The sequence below is a fragment of the Enhydra lutris genome, unplaced genomic scaffold (genome assembly GCF_002288905.1).
Source record: "Enhydra lutris kenyoni isolate GAN:26980312 unplaced genomic scaffold, ASM228890v2 scaffoldscaffold3, whole genome shotgun sequence".
NCBI lineage: Eukaryota > Metazoa > Chordata > Mammalia > Carnivora > Mustelidae > Enhydra > Enhydra lutris.
In genome coordinates, this window is record NW_019154087.1 from 82,712,905 (window position 1) to 82,732,651 (window position 19,747).

A 19,747-nucleotide genomic window follows, 5' to 3' on the forward strand; every position below is an offset into this window, starting at 1 on the left:
ACTCAGAGAATTTGCTTTGTGCTCTGTCCCCTGGAAGAGCATTGTGGTAATAGCCACATACTGCTGTCGTCTTGGAAGGATGCGGCTGTCACCCCAGCAGCATGGGGTCTGGGGCTCTGTCTGTTGTAAGAGTTCTTTCTCCCAAGGCACGCACGTGGGACATGAAGTTGAAGCATGAGGCTAAAGGACCAGAAAATAAAGCCAGCCATTTTGTTTTAAAGCAAGCAAATTGTGAATCATAATTCCTGGGGAATAAAAGCAGACCTTTTTGGCCAGGAATGACTTGACTCTGAAATAGCAAAATAAGAAAATTGCTCTGAAAGGCTTTAGTAATCGCCTAGCAATTTGCAAGCTGCCCGTGCATACCATCATGGCCAAGGCCAGAGTACACGGTTACAGCCAACACATTCATTTTACATCTATGTCATCAGGCTTGTTTTCTCCTTTGTCCCCATCCTACTATCCATATGGGGATAAATTTCCCATCTGTGCATTCCTTTCATTCTTCGCTGCTGAGATTTTAATTTCAATGATTATAAAAATGATCTCCATCATCAGATTTAGGTTTGGTAGTGTGTTTTACTTTTGACAGCACTTCTACCTTTTCTCATAACATTGAGGGCTAGGAGGACACGCATCGTACACATTTTACAGGTAAAATAAGGGCACAGAGTTTATGGCACTTGGTTTCCTTTGAGATGCCATCTCCAATTTAATGTCTCATGGGCAGTCCACTTCCCATGGCAAAGCCTATGTCCCATTTCCCTTCTTCTTCCTTAAACCCACCCTCTTCTAAAGTCTTCTCCTTTTGTTCCCATACTAATAGGGAAACTCCGTGCTCCCTGTTTCCCAGGCCAAACACTCTGGAGTCACCTTCAATTTCTTTTTTCTTCTACTCTCTCTAATCCTCCACTGATAAATCTTACAGACTTTACTTTCAAAATATGACCCGTGACCTGGTACTTCTCACCATCACTAAAGTTACCTCTTTGATTCCAAGTTTGACACCAAACCTGCAGTAGTTTTCTGACTGGCCCTTTTGTCATTAGCTCTTCCTGTCTCCCGTCTTTACTCAACATAGTAACCAGAGGGATTCTTTCAAAAATGCACCCATGTCATTCCTTTGCTCAAAACCCTCTAAAGCTTTGCACTTTGTCCTGCACTAGATAGTGCAGGTTGAATAGTCAAGAATGAAGTAGACATCTCTTTGATGCCTACTTCATTCTTGACTATTCTGTTCCCATCACTTGGGCCTTCTCCATTACTTTTCAAACATGCTAAATAAGGTTTTGCTTAGAACCTTTGCATTTGATGTTCTTTTGTCCTGGAATGGATTCTCTCATTTGTATCTGTACCTTTCCCATAGATAGTTGCATCTTATCTCTTTAATATGTCCTATGTATTAGAGAGACCTTCCTTAACTATCTTCTATACAATAGCAACCCTTTCTCCCCATTCAATGCTTCCTAACCTCCTTACAGTACTTCCCTTTTCTCCAAAGCATTTATCTCACTCTGAATCCTTTATATTTGCTTTTTGTTTTTTCCCTACTCCCTTCTACAGGAATATAAGCTCCACAAGACAAGGACTTAATTTATCCACTTCTATATTCCTTGGGCCTGGAGCTATGCTGGTCCCATAAAATATTTGTGCTTACAAATATTTGTTGAATGACTGAATGAGTCGATGTGTTTGGAGCTCTTCAGGATGGAATGGACTGCTTGGTAGACAGTAGGCCTCATCACTGGGGGCTTTCCAATATTGGCAGACTGTTATAAAGTGGACTTAAGGATCACAGGGGTAGGACTAAACTCAATGTCCTTTCAAGAACAGTGTTTTGGAGTAGAGAGCATGTATCTGAGAGAACTGGTCTCAGTCTTTTCTCTGAGACTTACTGGTTCTGTGACATTGGATGGTTTCTCTAGTCCATTATCTTCAACTCCTTATCTATTATGATTAAGGTTCTCATAGAGTGGTTATGACCCTGAAATTAAACAAAGTCATTCATGTAAAGCTTTTAGCCTGTTTCTTGACACCTCTAAATGCATAACAAACATAAACATAACTGTGATGATAATATTGTTTCCATCCTTGGGATTCTGAGAATCTCTGAAGAGACCTGCCCAAGGCCACCCAAGAGATAAGTATACTTTTTACTTATTTTTTATTTTATTTTTTAAAAATATTTTATTTATTTAATTATTTGACATAGAGAGAGCACAAGTAGGCATAACAGGAAAGGGAGAAGCAGAGTCCCTGCTGAGAAGGGAACCCCATATAGGGCTCCATCCTATGACTCCGGGATCATGACCTGAGCCGAAGGGAGACCCTTAACTGACTGAGCCATCCAGGTGCCTCATTAAGTGTATTTTTTAACTATTAGTTAGGTCATGCTTTCCCCACCAAACTACATTGTCAGTTCTTTCTCTTCAAGCTTTCTTCAGCTCTGGTAAGATTCCTGCCTCTCCTGATCCTCCCTTCCTTGTTCTCTTGAATTACTGTCTTTTTGAATTTTTTTTTCTCACACCTATTTGCCTACATTGTGACCCTGGCTACTGATATTTATTTTGCTTAATGCCAATTTTTTCCAAAAGATTTTATTTATTTATTTGACACAGAGAGTGATCACAAGTAGGCAGAGAGAGAGGGGGAAGCAGGCTCCCTGCTGAGCAGAGAGCCAGATGTGGGGCTTGATCCCAGGACCCTGAGATTATGACCTGAACCAAAGGTAGAGGCTTAACCCACTGAGCCACCCAGGCCCCCTGCTTAATGCCATTTTTTAAGCCAAAAGCAACCTTACCACAGATTTCTTACCCTGCATCATATTCAAGTTAGATGAATCAAATACCAATTTCTCACTTCCATTGCTGATATGACCCCCACCCCGACCATGACCTGGAAGCTCAATAAACATCTGTGGATTATAAATTGGTAGTTTGAGCTTTAAGAAAAGGCCGAGTATGGTAGTAGTAGTAGTAGTAGTAGTAATACTATTATTATTATTATTATTAGTAGTAGTAATAATAATAATAATAATAGTATTATTATTATTTTTATCAACCAAATCTGTTTATTTTCATAATCAATACAGTTTGAGGTTGTAGTATTGTGGCTTTGAAATTGTTGAATGAACTGGAATAAATAGATTACAGTGACCACAGATAGGGGAGTTGTTTGCAGAAGGTTGGTGGGATATGACAAATACTGCATCCATGTAATATCTAGTCATGGTGATGAATTTAAAATAAAATGAATAAACATTTATAATATATTGAAAAAATATTACTGAATTTGTTACTGAAAATGTGGGTTACTTAATGATATTTTCAGAATAATAACATCCATCCATATCAAATTAGTACATAGAAAAAAGTTGGAAATGTGCTGAAATATAACAGTTATCTAAGATGGCAGGCATATGAAGGAATATTCTACCATGCCAATATTCTGCAATGGAAAAGTCACTACACTGGGATGTGAAAGTTAAATATCCTTTCTTTTAAGACATGTTCTAGGAATGCATGTGCTAGGGCCCACTGGTGATTCTTATATGTATAGATAAATCACTTCCCTGAGCTTCCGTTTCCACAGACTGAAAATAGAGATCACAATATCTGTCCTACATATTGTGAGGCCTTAAACAGGGTGCTTTTTCTGAAGCTACTTTCTAAACTGTAGGGAAATAGACAAATTTTAGGTGTTTTAATTATTGGCATTGCTGTAGAGACAGATGTGATCAGCGGTCTTTGGTATGACTCTTCTCCAGTTTATTTTCTGACCTTCTGTCTTTTTTGGGGGCACAAACACATCCAGACCTCATGTGCATCTTCGGTGACTCTGCTGGACATGCTCATGTCCAGCTCCAAAGGAGGGTAGGCCTGGAAGAAGAAAACACTATTGGTTGCAACAAGATCTTGGTATTCCTGGCAGCTGACTTTTGAAATGATTCCTGCTTGAGCACTGCTTTCAAGTAGGTAAAAACTAGATTTTGAATCTGTTAACTATAGACCTTCTGTCCCTAAGACCCAGCTGTGTCCTGATTATTTTCTGCAATGTATCTAAAGCCTACCATTGTTTTAGTTCCAAAGCTGATCAAATGCTCTTACCTTGATTCCTGTGAGAAATACCCCATGCCTGCCTCTGGGCAGCTTTGTAGGTAACATTTGGGCCTCCTTTGGTCCAAGACGTACAATTTTTCCAGGAAGTGAGATGCAAGGAAGTTGAGATCCAGTCAATCTGTCATCTTTACTGCACTGTATCCTGCTTGTTGGGAAGGATGTGACCCTGGCAGAATGATACGGCTTTTTGCTGGGCAAGCAGTTCATGAAGCTGAGGGAGTCACCTACTGAGTGACACCCAGAGCCATTATTTGTCTCTTAGAGACAAAGGACATCTGGTAACACCCTCACTCCTGAGTAAAATGAGTCATTCCATAAAGAAAATGATCTATATAAAGAGCCTACACATTCCCTTGGTCTAAAGCTAGAAATGAGGAAGAATCTGAATGGATTAATGATTCATTGGTTTTGATCCACTGATCCAATGATTAATGATTTTAATTATTACACACAACCTTGGAGCTTTTGGGCAAGGGGGGAAGAAAAAGACAGGGCTTCAAATGGAAATATCTAAGAAGGAGAAGAGAAGTAGACAGCAGGAAGGAAGCTGGGATGGGCATTCTGCAGTTGTTTTAACCTTCCTAGACGTTTCACTTTAAAGATAGCTTGGTTCAAGACAACATTTGGATTTTCCTGGTTTATTGACTAGTTCTCTTGACCACAGCTTCCTGATTGTACAGAGTCATTAAGATAAACTAAAATAAACATACATCCCCTGACTAATGATAAATCACATTTTTGAGCTCTTATCATGGGGTAGAGAATTTACTCTGACCTAAATGCTTCATAAGAATTATGTTCCTTAATCCACAAATAACTCTTTTATTGGCCCTATTTTGCAGATGAAGGAACTGATGTTCAGAAAAGAGATTTGCCCAAGGTCATACAGTGAGTGTGCCAGTCATCTGTCACTTTGTGCTCAGCTCCATATCTCACCTGGACTGTGCTCTGCTCTGCAGGAGAGGGAACTACATATCCCAGGCTCCCTTGCTGGGTAGCTTTCAGGGAGTATTGGCCAATGGGAGGTACTGGTAAAAGAGTAGAGGACTGGCAGAGAGGAGAATCAGAGGACTTTCCTGGCATTTCTGGCCCTGTGTTAGGCAACCTGTCTAGTGGTGCTTGCACCTCTCTTTTGAGTCTGACTTCCACTGGACAATACCTCCCTTCATAGTCTCAGTTCTCACCAGGCTGCCTCTGCTGCCATGGGTCTAAGCTCCTGCCAGATGGCCCTGGTTTCTGGATTCTGGAAACAACATCTACTTGTGTCATTCCAATCCCAGAGATGACAATGGCTCCTTTCTGTTATTAATTTCTGGTTGCCTCATTATCCCCTGCTATGGACTAAATTGTGTCCCCCTCAAATTCATAGGTCGGAGCCCTAACCCCTCAATATGGCTATATTTGGAGAAGGGCCTTTATGGAAATGGTTAAGGGTAAACAAAGTCATAAGGATGGGGCCCAGATCTGATAGAATTTGTGTCTTTATAAGAAGACAAATGAAAGATCTAGCTCTCTCTCTCCCAGCCACGTAAAAACACAGTGAGAATGTAGCTGTCTAGAAGCCAGAAAGAGAACTTTCCAGAACCTGACCATACTGGCATGTTCATCTTGAGCTTTCAGCCTTCAGAACTATGAGAATACAAATTCTATTGTTTAAGCCACCCAGTCTATGAGATTTTGTTGTGGCAGCCAGAGCTGACTAATACACCCCTTTTTGCTTCTCAACCTTGCCTTAACTTTGTGGTACCATTTCTCTGCATTAATTTCTATTCTGTTTGAAACCCTTAGAATGTTTTTTTTTTTTTCTTCTCTTGACTGGCTTCTGACTTAGTAACTCAGCTAGGAAGTTCGGACCCGAGACACCCAACCAAAACCCGTGTTTTTAAAAGCTTTGTTATATTTCTTAGATCCTTTTTTTGTTGTCTGCAGAGATTTTGGGGAAAAACCAAGGAAATAATTAGAAACCAAGGTTCTGTCTGACCAGTGCCACCAAAAAGGATGGAAATAGGAAAAGAAGTTTCAAGTTTTGAGAAGTTCTCAATATGACATTTCAGACACAGCCTTTGTAGTTAATGGCAGAGGTTGGGAGTATATGCATAGATAGAATATTCTTGTTAGTGGCCTCACTCCAGTGCTGTAACAAGTGGGGCAGGGATATTGTAGCTGCAAAATGTGGAAATTGATATTCCTTGCCAACATCATGAAATGTATCATATGATGAAATGCCAAGCGTGGAACTGATCAGAGTGTTAGAGTGGCAGTTAATTATATAATTTTCTCTTTTCTGATAACATATGAAATTATAGAATGTTAATGTGGGCAAGGTATAAGTCTCTATGTTATTTTCTCATCCGTTGACAAGTCTTTCTCCTCTCTCCAGTAAGAGTTCACTCTTTTTTTTTTTTTTTTTTTAAAGATTTCATTTGTTTGTCAGAGAGAGAGGGAGGGAAAGAGAGAGCACAAGCAGGGGGAGCCGCAGGCAGAGGGAGAAGCAGGCTTCCCCGCTAAGCAAGAAACCAGATGCAGAATTCGATCCCAGAAGCCTGAGATCACGACCTGAGCCAAAGGCAGATGCTTAACCCACTGAGCCACCCAGGTGTCCTAAGTTCACTTCTTTTTACTAAGTTTGAGGAGGAGAGAAATACTTTGAAAGATCTCTTTCACTTTTTTTCCCCTCAGACCTTATATTTTGCATCTTTTAATGAGACTATTGGGATCCATGTCTCTTCCTCAGAACTGTATGCATAACCCTCACAAAGGATATGAGGCAAAGTAGTTTGCTAATTGCCAATGAGAAAGTGAAAGCTCTAGGAATGTTGGTGGCTATTTCACAGGTAGCTGATGAAGAATGGAGATGGGCATCAGTCCTCCAGATGTCATGACCACATGATTTGTTTCTATTTATAATGTTCATTCTAATATGTCAAGAGAATGAACCTAGTGGATGGGCACAGTTAACTTCTTTCACAGAGACATGATGATTAGTAAGATGAGCAATAATGCCTGGTAAAGGAAATTTCATCTTAAGTTATGATAATAATAAATTACGTGAGTGGGTTATGGAAGTGAAATATCATAATTTGTCCAAATTTCTAACATGTTACATTCAAGATATACTTTATTAGAAGTGTCCAAACCTACTTAATGACAGATACACAGAAATAATTTCACTTGATACCTAGTCACTTTAATTCAATCAAGATACTTTTCCTTCTTGGTATCTCTAAGGAAAACATTGTTGATCAAAGATGATAGGCAGGTACAGTTGCTGTACCTACAGAATCACTTGCGTTATAGGTGAGTAACTAATAGAAGAAACATTCATTTGTTTGCTCATTGCCTTCTTTAGAGTCTGAGAAATGGAAAAATAAGGACGTGAGGTATTTCATGTACCGATCAGAACCTTAATATACTTTATTTGGTAAAGAGGATTCCACAAAGTAAATTTACATATTCAGGCAGAGGATAGTGGAAACTGATAATGGAACCAGAGGATAATGGAATTGATTATAAGGTTGTGATGTTTTTTGCCATTTACACATCAATGACATAAAAGAACACTCCAGGAGGTCAGTTAATTCCTCCATAAACTAAGAATGATCAATGGATACTGCTTAGGGCAGGCTGGGCCCAGTGGGCAAATGTTCATTCCAGAGGTGAACAACCATGGAGTATATATTTGTTATCTTTTCTACAAATGTATATAATGGAAGAAGTATGGGTTTTACATGAGAAAAGCCTGAGTTCTAATCCTTAGGCCCAAACTTCTGCAAAAAGTGACAATGAAAATAATTCTTGCGCATGCATTTCTTATGAGGATTTAATGATTTGTTACAGGTAAGGTGCTTGGCATATAATAAACATCACAATTATTATTGTGATGAGTTATTTGGATTTGGGCCTGGGCCTTCACCTTCCTGAAGGTCCATTCTAGGAGAAAGGGAATCGAAATTTATATGACTCCTCAGAACTTGCACCGGTGGGTATAAGTTGTAGTGGGTCAGATACTGGAATGTTGGAGAGAAGGCTTTGCAAACAGTTAAAACTGCATGATGCACGCCTCAGGACGAAGTAAATTTTCCCGTCACTGTAGGTTCTCCATTATAGGATAGGCAACTACTTCTCAGGCATGAAAAAGGGGAGTTCAGCATCAGAAGCAAATCCAACTTTTAGGATTCTGTGATTCTAAATAACGAATGGTAAATAGAGTTCGAAGATAATCCAACTCTTCTCGAAGGTTTGCTATAGATTGAATTTTTATGTGTATTGCTTGCAAATGTGATGATTTAATACATGCAACTACTTTAATTAATACTTTTAAAACTAATTATAGTTATAACAAGGAGAATTTACCATTTACTAGGCACCTACAATTTATCAGAGATGGTTATTCACTGCGATTTTTAAATTTATAATTTTAATTGGGCCACTCTGAAGTTCAGTTCAGAAACAACTGGGCAGTCTGAATTAGAAGGAAATCTGGAGAAAAGGATAGACAGATTCCTCCTCCCCCACCGATATTCACATATTAAATATTTAAGTGGATATAAATTAAGAACTTTAAGCTTTTTATCCTTCTAAATATTAGCACACACTATTTCAAGTATAAAGTTTTCTTTAGCTAAAATATTCTTTCTGGCTATGAGTAAATTTTTGACATCTGAATTGAGAAAAGTTCAAAAACATTATCTCAGTATTCAAACTATCCTTGAGGTTTTCAAGTTGAAATGGGAGGTGTGTAGATACTGTGACTTATGGTGAGTTCCAGGCTTCCAAGTCCAAGGGCATAGAACTATATTATTCTGTGTTTGTGCTCTATTACTCTGTTTTCAACCAATCTGTGTTTTTTTGGAGGAGATTATAAATAGTTAAAATTAACTATTTAGAAGTCCTAATGTGAACAGGCAATTTTACCATTTTCACCAAAATTCCCTTAAGAGATGAGAACCAGGTGGTGCCTGGGTGTCTTAGTTGGTTGAACATCCAGCTCTTGATCTCAGCTCACATCTTGATCTCAGCCAGGGTCATGAGTTTAAGCCTGCATTGGGCTCTAATGAGACAAGGAGGTTAATTTCATTGACATCTCTTTTTTCATGGCATCATCATGGCCTACTCTCTCATGAATGTGAGAAAGCCCAAAGATAGAACCTATGATATTTGCAGTTAGCCTCCAACTTGTGATCCTATGATTTTAATTCAGAATCGGGAACCTCCTGTGTCTGCCTTCTGAAAACAATATTGTCACTTCAAGTTCTTGGACCCTTGATTCCTTTCTCTTAACCCTCTTCCTCTCCTATCTCCGCATACTTCCAAAGCAAGACCGGAGGCATGGGGGTGGGCCTGTATAAGTGGTCTAACGTCCTACTTAGGTCTGTGGAATGATTACCCTTCCCTTAAATATTATGAAGAAGGGCTTTTGATCTAATCAACTGCTAATTTTTTTCAACTATGGTTTCCTCTAAAATAAGAATGCTAACTAGAATTAAGGAATACTACCTAAAATTAATAACCTGTTGAAGATGTGATTATTTTTCAAAATACCTCAGATGAGAAGTAGAAGAGAGCTCTGAGAGCCTTGCATTACAGTGTGGAGCGTCATCAGTATGGATTTGGGGATTTAAAGTTGTCTTCATAGGGCTAGTCCAAAATTATTTCTCTAATTCTCAATACTGTTTTAAATGATTTGCATCAGGGAACCTTTAAGCCCCATGATTATGCAGATGGGTTATTGGGTATTTAAGCAGCTTCTATGGTTTATTACAGTGAAAAATGCAATTATTTTCTATTTATTTTTCTTTATGGAAAATGAATATATTACAGTGTATTATACACTGTATTATCAGTGTACACTGATGAAGAAATGTATGTGTTTGTGTATGCATGTATGTTTATATTGTATACTTATTCTGATAAACTCATTGTAATTATAATCTGCATTGAAATAATATATAAGGAAATTAATGTTCCAGTCAATTTCTTATGACAACATTAAATACATTCTGTATTTATAGCTTTGATTCAACTTAAAATTCAATATATTCAGCAATGCTTTTGATCAGCTACCATGTATCTTTTACAGTGCTAGGTACTTTCACAGATATCATCTCATTTAATTACCTCAGCAGCCTTTGGAGAGTATGTTAGTGCCCTATTTTACCAATAAATAAGTGGAAGCTGTCTTTGTCTGTTCTGGCTGCTATAACAAAATGTCAGACCAGGTGGCTTATGAACAACAGAATTTATTTCTCAAAATTCTGGAAGCTGGGAAGTCCAAGATCAAGGCACCATGATTCAGTGTCTGGTGAGAACCTGCTTCCTGGTTGAAAGATGGCTCTCTTCTCAATGTCCTCACATGGTGGAAGGGAGAGGGAAGCTCCTTGAGTTTTCTTTCATAAGGACACTAATCCCATTCATGAGGGCCCCATCCTCAGAACATGATCACCTCCCAAAATGCCCGCCTCCAATGTCATCACATTGGATGTTTGGACTTCACATACAAATCTGCAGGACACAAACATCCGGTCTCTAGCAGAAGCTTAGAGGGATAAAATGCAATGGACTCAAGACACAACAATTTAACTATCCACAGACGCAGGATGTGAACTCCAATCCAGTGTTTTTGCCAAAGCTTTATTCTTCTAAGGCTAGAAGAGCCCTAGAAGTAGACAAATTTTGGGCAGAGCCAATAAAATAATTCACTGAAAAATAGCTCCTGTTTTCCTTTGGGAAAATTACATAAACCAACAGGAAAAAAATAACTTGCTCCAAACTGGAACAACCAACCTATTTGTTGTGGGAATGAATATCCCAATGTTTTAATACTGTCTCTGCACTGACTGGCAATAGAAGACAGTGTGCTAGAAATAACACTTTCCTTTTCCATTGAACATTAAAGTTGTCATAAGAAAAGTGTTTGCCACATTTTTGTACACTGCAAGCTGTTGTGGTAGAAGGAATCACCGCTTAATTTGTATCAGGATGTTTTATTCTTCTCATGATACAAACAGTGACACAGAGAAGTGATATTGCATCTTTTTTTTAATGTAAAGAGATCTATAGGTATATTAAATGAAAGATTCTAGGCATAGATCTGTTTTCTTTCTTGCAATCTGAAGAGAAAGAAAGGACCATCCTGGAATCACCTTATAAGTTGAGATGGCCACAATGGAGGGATTTGAGGGGCAGTACACTGCAAGGGGTTAAGCATAGATGCTCTGGAGACAGGATATCTGCTGCGTGACCCTGAAAAAGTTAAAATTTTTCTTCTGTGCCTCAATTTCCGATTTGCAAATTGAGAACTAATTAGCTTTGGTACTTCTTTCAACCTTTAAAATGAAGGACTATCTCTCTAAGGCCAGCTCCTGAAAAGAAGAAATTCTATTTATCAATGGCTTAATGTCATGGTAGCCTTAGACTGATTATAGTTAAGGAAAAACCATTCTAACTTCATAAATCCTTGGAGGTTTATTGTGAGTTTTAAATATAGTCTCTCCCTGTCACTGAGCATATCTGAAAACATGAATTTCACATTGCTTTCTCTTTAAATAGTAGTATAACAATTGTCATTGCCAATAGAATTAGTGAATTCTAGGAAAGAAGGTCATTGTATTCCCAGGCCCTAGCTCATGATAAATATTTGCTGAATTAATGATATGACCAAGCAATCTGATACCTTTAGACATGTTGGCATGGCTTGTCTAAGATATATTCTATTATTATTATTTTTTAAAAGTTTTATTTATTTAAGTCAGAGAGAGAGGTAGGCAGAGGGAGAAGACGCCACTGACTGGACTCGATCTCAGGACCCCAGGATCATGACCTGAGCCAAAGGCAGATAACTGACTGGGCCACCCAGGCGCCCTTCTAGTCCCACTTCATATAAGAGTTCCGATACTCTTCCCTGGGGAAATGCTGCTGCATCATGGGTGCCAGTCTTGGTGGGACTATTAATCAAGATGCTTCTTGAGTTGCTGGCCAAGGCATGGGACAAAAATACGCTATGTTTCTAACCTTCCAATGGAGTGATACAAGTTTTGAGTTTAGTCAGCACTGTGACTGCATGATAATTCCTACCTCTAGTCCTCTGGCTGTCTTAGCTGGTTTTCCCAACGCCCACCTCTTCTGCTCATTCTTCCAACCTAGGAGTTGTCTCAAGTTTTCCCAATATACTCTTTTTAATTTTTCAATTCTGTGTAACTAGAGTGAGTTTTTGCTGATTTTATTAAAAAATTCTTTTACTGTGGATGGCATGGATATTATTGCTTTAGAAAAATTAGTGTTCTAACATTAAACATGAGTTTTTAAAGGAAAATGTAAATACATTGTGCAAATGATATGCAGTTACAGCAAAAATTGTGAGGACTGGCAAAAGGCTAATGATTGGGAAACACCATTGCAAATATCGATGTTAGCAATGAGCTTCCTGGGTGCATTTAGGAGTTAAAATTGGGGTATCTTGAAAAACCATTAAAAAGAGCATTGAGGATTGTATTATTGGGATGATCTGATTGATAAGAAAAATATGGACTTGAAATAAATAATACGTTAATTAATAGGTTAATAATGGTCTTAAAAGTCTAGAACAGATATGTATTGAAAAGGGAGTGGTATTATTTCCTTGTTTAAGATCAGGCATCCCCCCCCCCCCAAATCTAAAAACACTTCTTTGTCTATATCAGAGAAAACTGTTTTTCTTTATTTTTGACATTATTTTTCCCTAATAAATAAAACACCAAAAGTATTAATCTCTGTCAACAAAGAATCAATGCTGCAGAAAAGGTATGTGTGTGTGTGTGTGTGTGTGTGTGTGTGTATGTATGTTTGTGTTTGATATTTCTTGTTAGGACTATTAGTGATTTCAGTCCCGCTTTTTCTAGACACATTGTTATAAATGCCATGATTTTCTTTGTATCGCAACTCCAAGAAACAAGTTATGGCTCCACTGTCCTCCCTTGCACTTTCAGGTTCTCTGAGTTTTGGGTAGGGTCAAAACATTTGGAAAGGAAAACTTTTATCCCATGAATGTTGCTTTTTTAAAAATCTGATGCTTTAATTTTTCTTTAAACTTTTGAGGTGAATGTTGGGCTAAATAAAGATTTTGACACCTAAAAACGTTTTTCGGCGATTATGTTTTCTCAGTGATCAGGAAAATAATGATAAGAAATGCAGGTCACTTGTAACTCCTCCTTTCCCCCCCACCAAATAACCTACTGTAGGAAAAGAAAGGGTCAGGTAGTGGAGATTACACTTTCAAATGACAGGACACCATGCAATCGACTATGTTTCCAATATGACCTTTATTGAGCAAGTACTGCTGTGACATTTAACATCAATCAACGAAAGGTTGCAAACTGTGCATGTCAACGAGGTTCTCCCATGAACAAAAGTCCTTTTTAAATGCACCAGTGAGGTAAACATAATTATTCATATATAGCTTTCTTAAGGCTAAGAGAGTTCTGTGTTTCATTTATTATTTTTGGCTCAGTTGGTTCTTTGCATAATACATCTCAAGATATCCCCCGCCCCCCCCGAGTGCCCTCCTTCCAACAGCTTAGGAAATCAGCCAATTCCCCAGGTACATACAATATCATGCATTTCAATCACCCAAAGACTGAGAAGGGAGCACCCTGCGCTTGCATGCATTTCCCTCGTATTGCACAAAGTAAAATACAATGTCTGGAGCCCCCATGGGAGAACCCGTTCTGTTTTGAAGCTGTCAATCACATGCATATTAAAATTGTCATATGGCTTAACCTTTTGCAATGGACTCAAATATTAGTCACTCTGGGTGACTTCCTTTACTATGGCGTGTGAAGTGACCTTCTCTACCTTTTTGGTAGATACTAGCTTCTCCTCAAAGGTCTCTTCATGCTCTTCGACCTTTTGAGTGACGGTTACAGATTTAGTGATGTATTTGGTAGCACCATCGCCCCCCTCACTGGTGATTTTTTCTATCTTTTTGGTCACCACCACTTTTTCCTCACCTCTGTCTCCCCCCTTCTTTTCGTCTGCGGGGCTCAAGTCTAGCCCATTGGTGACAACCCCTTTCTCTTCTTCTCCTCCACTGCCTTTCTCCTTCGTTTCCTGCTCTTCCTCCTTTCCTTCTACCTCCCCATTTACCGCTATGTCTTCTTTCCTGGATTCCTTGGAACCCTGATCACCGCCTTCCTCCTCACCTCCCCCCTCCTCTTCTGCCTTCTCCTTCTCCTTCAGCTGTGGCTTTTCCTCTTTGGCATCTTTCTCCAAGCTCACCTTTACGGATTTGGTGACGGTGCTCACCTCCACCACTTCCTCCTTTACCGGGGACTCTGCCTTCTTCTTCTCTGGCACATCTTTCGGCTTCTCCTCCTTTTTCTCCACTTTCTCTTCCTTTGGAGATTCCTTTACTTCTTCTTTCTTTTCTTCCTCCACTTTCTCTTCTTCCTTTTTCTGCTCGGCTTTCTCAGCTCCTTTCTCATCTGCCTTCGGTTTCACCTCTTCCACCGGTGACTTTGGCATGGGAGACTTGGCCTTCTCTGGCTTTTCCACCTTGGCTTCTGCCACCGGCTCTTCCTTGGGAGCGACCTCTTCACGCTTTTCTTCCATTTTCTTTTCATCCTCAGCTTCAGCTTCTCCTTCGGCCTCTGTTTCCCCTTCTTCTTCCTGTTCCCCCTCCTCTTTTTCACTAGAACCTTCCTTCTCGGATCCTCCTTCTTCGGCTTGGTCTGACTTAGCACCCTCCTCTTCCTCCTCTTCTTCCTCTTGGCCTTCCTCTTCCTCTTTTTCTCCTTCTTCCTCCTCTTTCAGTTCAGGCGCAGCCGCTTTCACTGGAGACTTTTTGGTAGCTACGACTTCTTCTTCTTCAGCTTGCCCCTCTTCCTTTTCTTCTGCCTCTTCTTCCTTCTCCTCTTTCATGGATGCTGCCCTCTCCTCTGCAATGGCTATCAGGGCCTCTTCCATTTCTGATTTCTCATCTTCCACTTTGGTTTCTTCTATGATCTCCTCGACAAATTTGTGTTGGACCTTTAGCTTAGGAGCCTCTACCTTGGTTTTCTGAATCTTACTGGATATTGTGACTGAGGGTTGTCGGTGTGGATACAGTGGCCCAGTGATGCTTCCTGCAAATGTGCTAAATCTGGTCTCTTCACCCTCCAGTAGTTTTCTGAGAACCAAATCAAAAAAGACAGGGCATAATTAAAATCTTGGTGGCCTTCTGAGTTTCATTACATTATGGGTAATGCAGCAGATACCTTTCAACAAACAGAATCACACAGATAAAAGATTTTGTCAAACCAGTGTGATACCTGCTATCATTTCGCTGGTCTACAGCGTCCTATCTGGAGATTCTCATGGACCACCAGCCAATCACTTGCTGCAGTAGCCGACCACACCCAATAGTCCACTAACACACCCAGCCGCCAAATATCAGCTCTGTGGCAGTCTATTTGCTGCCCTGTGAATATGCTGAAAAGCTCCCTCTTGGCAAAAAACCTTAGTGACCTTCTTGAGCATGTGGACTTTAAGGATGTACACTAAATTTCCTTTTGCAAATATGATGTTCAACAAATCTAGAAAACCATTTAGCGTGTATCAGAATTTGGCATATATCAAGTTGTAAATTGGTCTGCAATTTTAATCATAAAGTGTCTACTGAATATAGTTATTCAGCTTTCCTGAAGAGAGAGAGCTCTGAATGCAACTTATTCCTGTAATGTTATGATGATGACCTTTTGGTAGTAGAGAATGTGTTTAGTCAAGGATTTTCTCCTATGAACTTAGTCATCAGTAAGGTGACATCAGTTAGCGGACCTATCATCTTTTTTCTTTTCTTTCTCTGGTTGTGTATCTAGGTCTGTAGATATAAATCTAAATAAAATAGAATATACATATTTTCTCTCTCCATTCTATCTAATATATTCTGTCTAATATATGAGTATATATCTATCCTATCAATCTATAGCTGTTCTCAGCCAGATGATGGCAATAGTAAGCTGTAACGGAGAAACAGAAATTGAATGTCCTGGAATTTGTCCTTGACATTATAAAATAAAAAAGCTGAAACCATGATATGAAATATTAAAAACTAAAATTCCATTTTTGTTTCAAACAGTTGGAAAACAGTTTTCACTAAAATGAAAAAGTTAAAGCAAAAGCACTGAAATCAATCAGCGCTGTCCCTCAAAACATTTTATTTAAATACTCATTTTAACTAATGTTTACTCTAAAAGCTGTGTGGAGCGGTAAAACCACATTTACAATTCTTTAGAATATATTTTTTTTTAATTAAGAAAGAAAGCCAGGCACTGATTTAAGATTCCTGCCACCTGCTTGCTTTAACTTAAGTGATGGGGGTTGTGCCACAACAGCCTCCGCAGTGCGGTAAGTATTTCCAACCGGTCCGTAGTGAGCACGGTACCTGTACGCAGCGATCTCAATATCCAGAGCCATCTTGACGTTGAGGAGGTCCTGGTATTCTCGCAAATGACGGGCCATTTCCCACTTTGTGCCCCGGAGCTCATTTTCCAACTGCTGGATCGTGTCCTGAAATAGACACAGGCATAGACTCGTCCAACAGCAACTTCTTTCACAAACCACTTGCTACCCCTCCCCCTACTTCCCTCCAGTTCTGTAAACCCTGTAGCTTCCAGGCCCTTAAAACAAAAATAAAAACAGAAAAAACGAAGGACCTATTAAATAAACAGGATCAATTAGACAATATGAGATTTCCTGGGCACACCATGCATTGAGACCAGTGAATCTAGAACTCGTCGCAGCAGGGGAAAAAAAAATGTTTGGGAAAAACCCTCGGGCGACCTGGCCCTTCTCATCTGAGCTTTTTTGGGTGAAGCCAATTTCAAGTGTTCTGATCACGGCGGTAAAAATTGAGAATATATGAGTTTCTGCACAAGCTGTCCTAAACTTGCTGCTCTGTCAACTACCCGAATATGTATCTCCTACTTTAAAACGACACCTCCCGAGAAAAAAAGCAGGTTTAGTAAAATGTCAGGGATCTTAAGAACTGGAGATGGTGGGTGCGGGAGGAGTGAAGAAGGATGGGGAGGGGCGAGGACGCTTTGCGCATCGAACTTGCTCGGTGCAGCGCGAGCGCACTGGCCAGCCGCCACCAGGGAGCGCGGCGGAGAGCGCGCCGGGTCGCGTGCCTGAGCGTCGTGGGCGCGCGGCGCTGGCGCTGGCGCAGGCTGGCCGCGCAGCCGCGGTTCCTACCTGGTAGCTGCTGAGGTCGTGGTTATGGCGCTCCTCGATGTCGCTGAGCTGCCGCTCCAGGGACTCCTTGGTACCGCGCACTGACTCGAGCTCGATGCTCTTGGACTGCAGCTGGCGCCGATACTCGGCGATCTCTTCCTTGGCGGAGCGGATAGCCTCCTTGTTTTGCTCGGCCGCCTCCGTGAGCTTGGCGTAGCGGCACTTAAACCACTCTTCCGCCTGGTGCATGTTCTGGTCGGAGTGGCATTCGAGCTGGGAGCGGATCTCTTTCAGCGCCGACGAGATGTCTGTCTTCAGGTAGTCTTTGCGCTCCACGGTGATGTGCGACGCCTGGATCTGGGCCAGCAGGTCGGCCACCTCCTCCTCGTGATTGCTCCGCAGGAAGGCCACCTCATCCTGCAGCGACTGCACCTTCTTGTCCAGCTCCACCTTGACCAGCGACGCCTCCTCGATGTCTTTGCGCAGCGCGCGGATGGCCGCCTCGGTGTCGTCGCGCAGCCGTGCCTCCTCCTCGAAGCGCTCCTTGAGCCGGTGGATGTCTTCTTCCAGGTGATCCGAGTCCAGCTGCACCTGAGCCTTCTCGTGATTCACCAGCTCGAGGGTGGCGCGCAGCTCGCGGATCTCCTGGTCGTACGCGTCGCCCAGCTGGGCGTGAGAGGCCTGTTTCTGCCGCAGCGCCTGGATCTCTGCCTCGATCTCCTTGTTCTGCTGCTCCAGGTAGTGCACCTTCTCGATGTATCCCGCGAAGCGGTCGTTCAGCCCCTGCAGCTGCTCCTTCTCGTTGGAGCGGGACAGCTTGTAGTCGCCCCCCGGCCCGGAGCCGCCGTTGAGCAGCGACGAAGACTGGCTGAAATCGAGGCTGCTCTCGGCAGAGCTGAGCATGGCCGAGCTGTAGGTGAGGCGCGGGCCAAGCGCGCTGCGCTTGTAGGAGGAAGACACGGTGCTGGGCGAGCCGCGGGACCACGACTGCGAGCGGAAGCCGCTGGACGGGGAGCCACTGACGCGGCTGAAGCTCGAGCGGGTCTCGGTGACCCGCCGGTAGGCGGACGGGTTACCCAGCGAGTCCAACGTGTAGCTCATCTTGGAGGCCTCGGGGCGTGTGGCTGTCACAGCGTTGTGCTGGTCTCGCCGCAGCCCATTTATAGCCGCGGCGGCTGGTCCCGGGCCAGGGCCCCGCCCCGTGGAGGCGGCGGCCGAGGAGGCGGGGACTGCGGGCACCGGGCCGGGGGAGATTAGGGGGGTAAAGACAGCCTAGCAGTGATTCAGCGCCCGCTCCACGTGGGCCCGCGCCGCATCGGACCCCAGACTTTGCTGCCCGGTCCCGGCCCCTCCCCCAACTCTTCTCTCGGTCCCAGACCACTTGTCGCCCCCCAACCCCCCTGTCTCCATTTCTCTTCGCCTTCGGATAGCCTTTTAAAGCCTCGGTGCGAGTATTCACCCAACGCCCTTTCTTTGTCTCGTCACTCTTCTAACCGTCGGTCAGCTTTTCTCCCGACCCCCTGACCACCTTGTTCTTTTTTTACACCCGCGGCTTTCTTTTCTTTTGCCTTTTCTCCATTACTTTTTTCTTTACCCATCTTCTGTGCTGAATCTCTTTCCCTTCTTTTGGCATATCTGCTCTCCCACTTTAACCTCCTTTAGTCCCACTCACTCCGCCCTTCTGAGCCCCTTCCTCCTGGGCCCTCTTCTTCCCACCCTTACCTTCTCTCCTACTCCTTCCTCCCCTCCCCCTTCTTTCCTCCCCTCCCCCTACTCTTCTCCCCTCCCCCATCCTCAATCCCCTCGCCTCCCTCCCCTTCCCCCACTCCTCCTTTTAAAGCAGCCCGAGTTGAGCGCAAGCCCAGAGTTGGGCCTAGAAGAAAAAAACAAAAAGACTTTGAAGAACTGTCGGGCTGAAGGCTTCGGGAAGGGGACAAAGAGGATGGGCCTGGGTAGTTATTTGTATTAAAAGTGGGATGTGGCGCTACATTCTGCTTAACGTTTGGGGAACGTCCGCAGCTTCCGCAGGGGCAGAAGGTAAGGCGCTTGTGCTCGCTATGGCGCCGGCAGCACCAAGGACAGCGCCCAAGCGGGCGAGCCGGGAGACTCCGCTGCCCTGGGGGCTGGTCACCCAGCTGGGCTTGTCACCCAGCTGGGCTTGTCAGGTTGGCGGGGGTTTCCTCCCCCCTCTTCTCCCCGAGTAAATACAATTAAAGCCTGTTTGTAGTGACTCTGTTTGCAGGAGCCAAGCTGGAATCGAACCCTAAGATTTCTCTGCAATGCAGAGTTGGCACAATGAACCGAATGCAGATTTTGAAAACAACTAAAATTCATTAAAGTCAGGTAACAGAAATAATATACTCTTGTAGCCCCGTTTGAGTTTTTTAACGTATGATAGATGCAAGAAATCAAGAGATAAAGGGACTGAAATTTGAAGGTCAAATATT

The 19,747-nt window shown here is 42.2% G+C and overlaps 1 protein-coding gene across 1 annotated transcript; it reads right to left on the reverse strand.

Moving 5' to 3' along the window:
- Window positions 1–13,388: 13,388 nt before the first annotated feature.
- Window positions 13,389–18,401, reverse strand: LOC111156545 (neurofilament medium). Its single transcript, XM_022517517.1, has 3 exons — window positions 17,322–18,401; window positions 16,513–16,637; window positions 13,389–15,258 (listed from the first exon to the last, which is right to left on the reverse strand). Exons 1-3 carry the CDS (start codon window positions 18,399–18,401, stop codon window positions 13,893–13,895), a joined length of 2,571 nt encoding a protein of 856 aa, XP_022373225.1. The 3' UTR covers window positions 13,389–13,892.
- Between the last annotated feature and the right edge of the window lie 1,346 nt (window positions 18,402–19,747).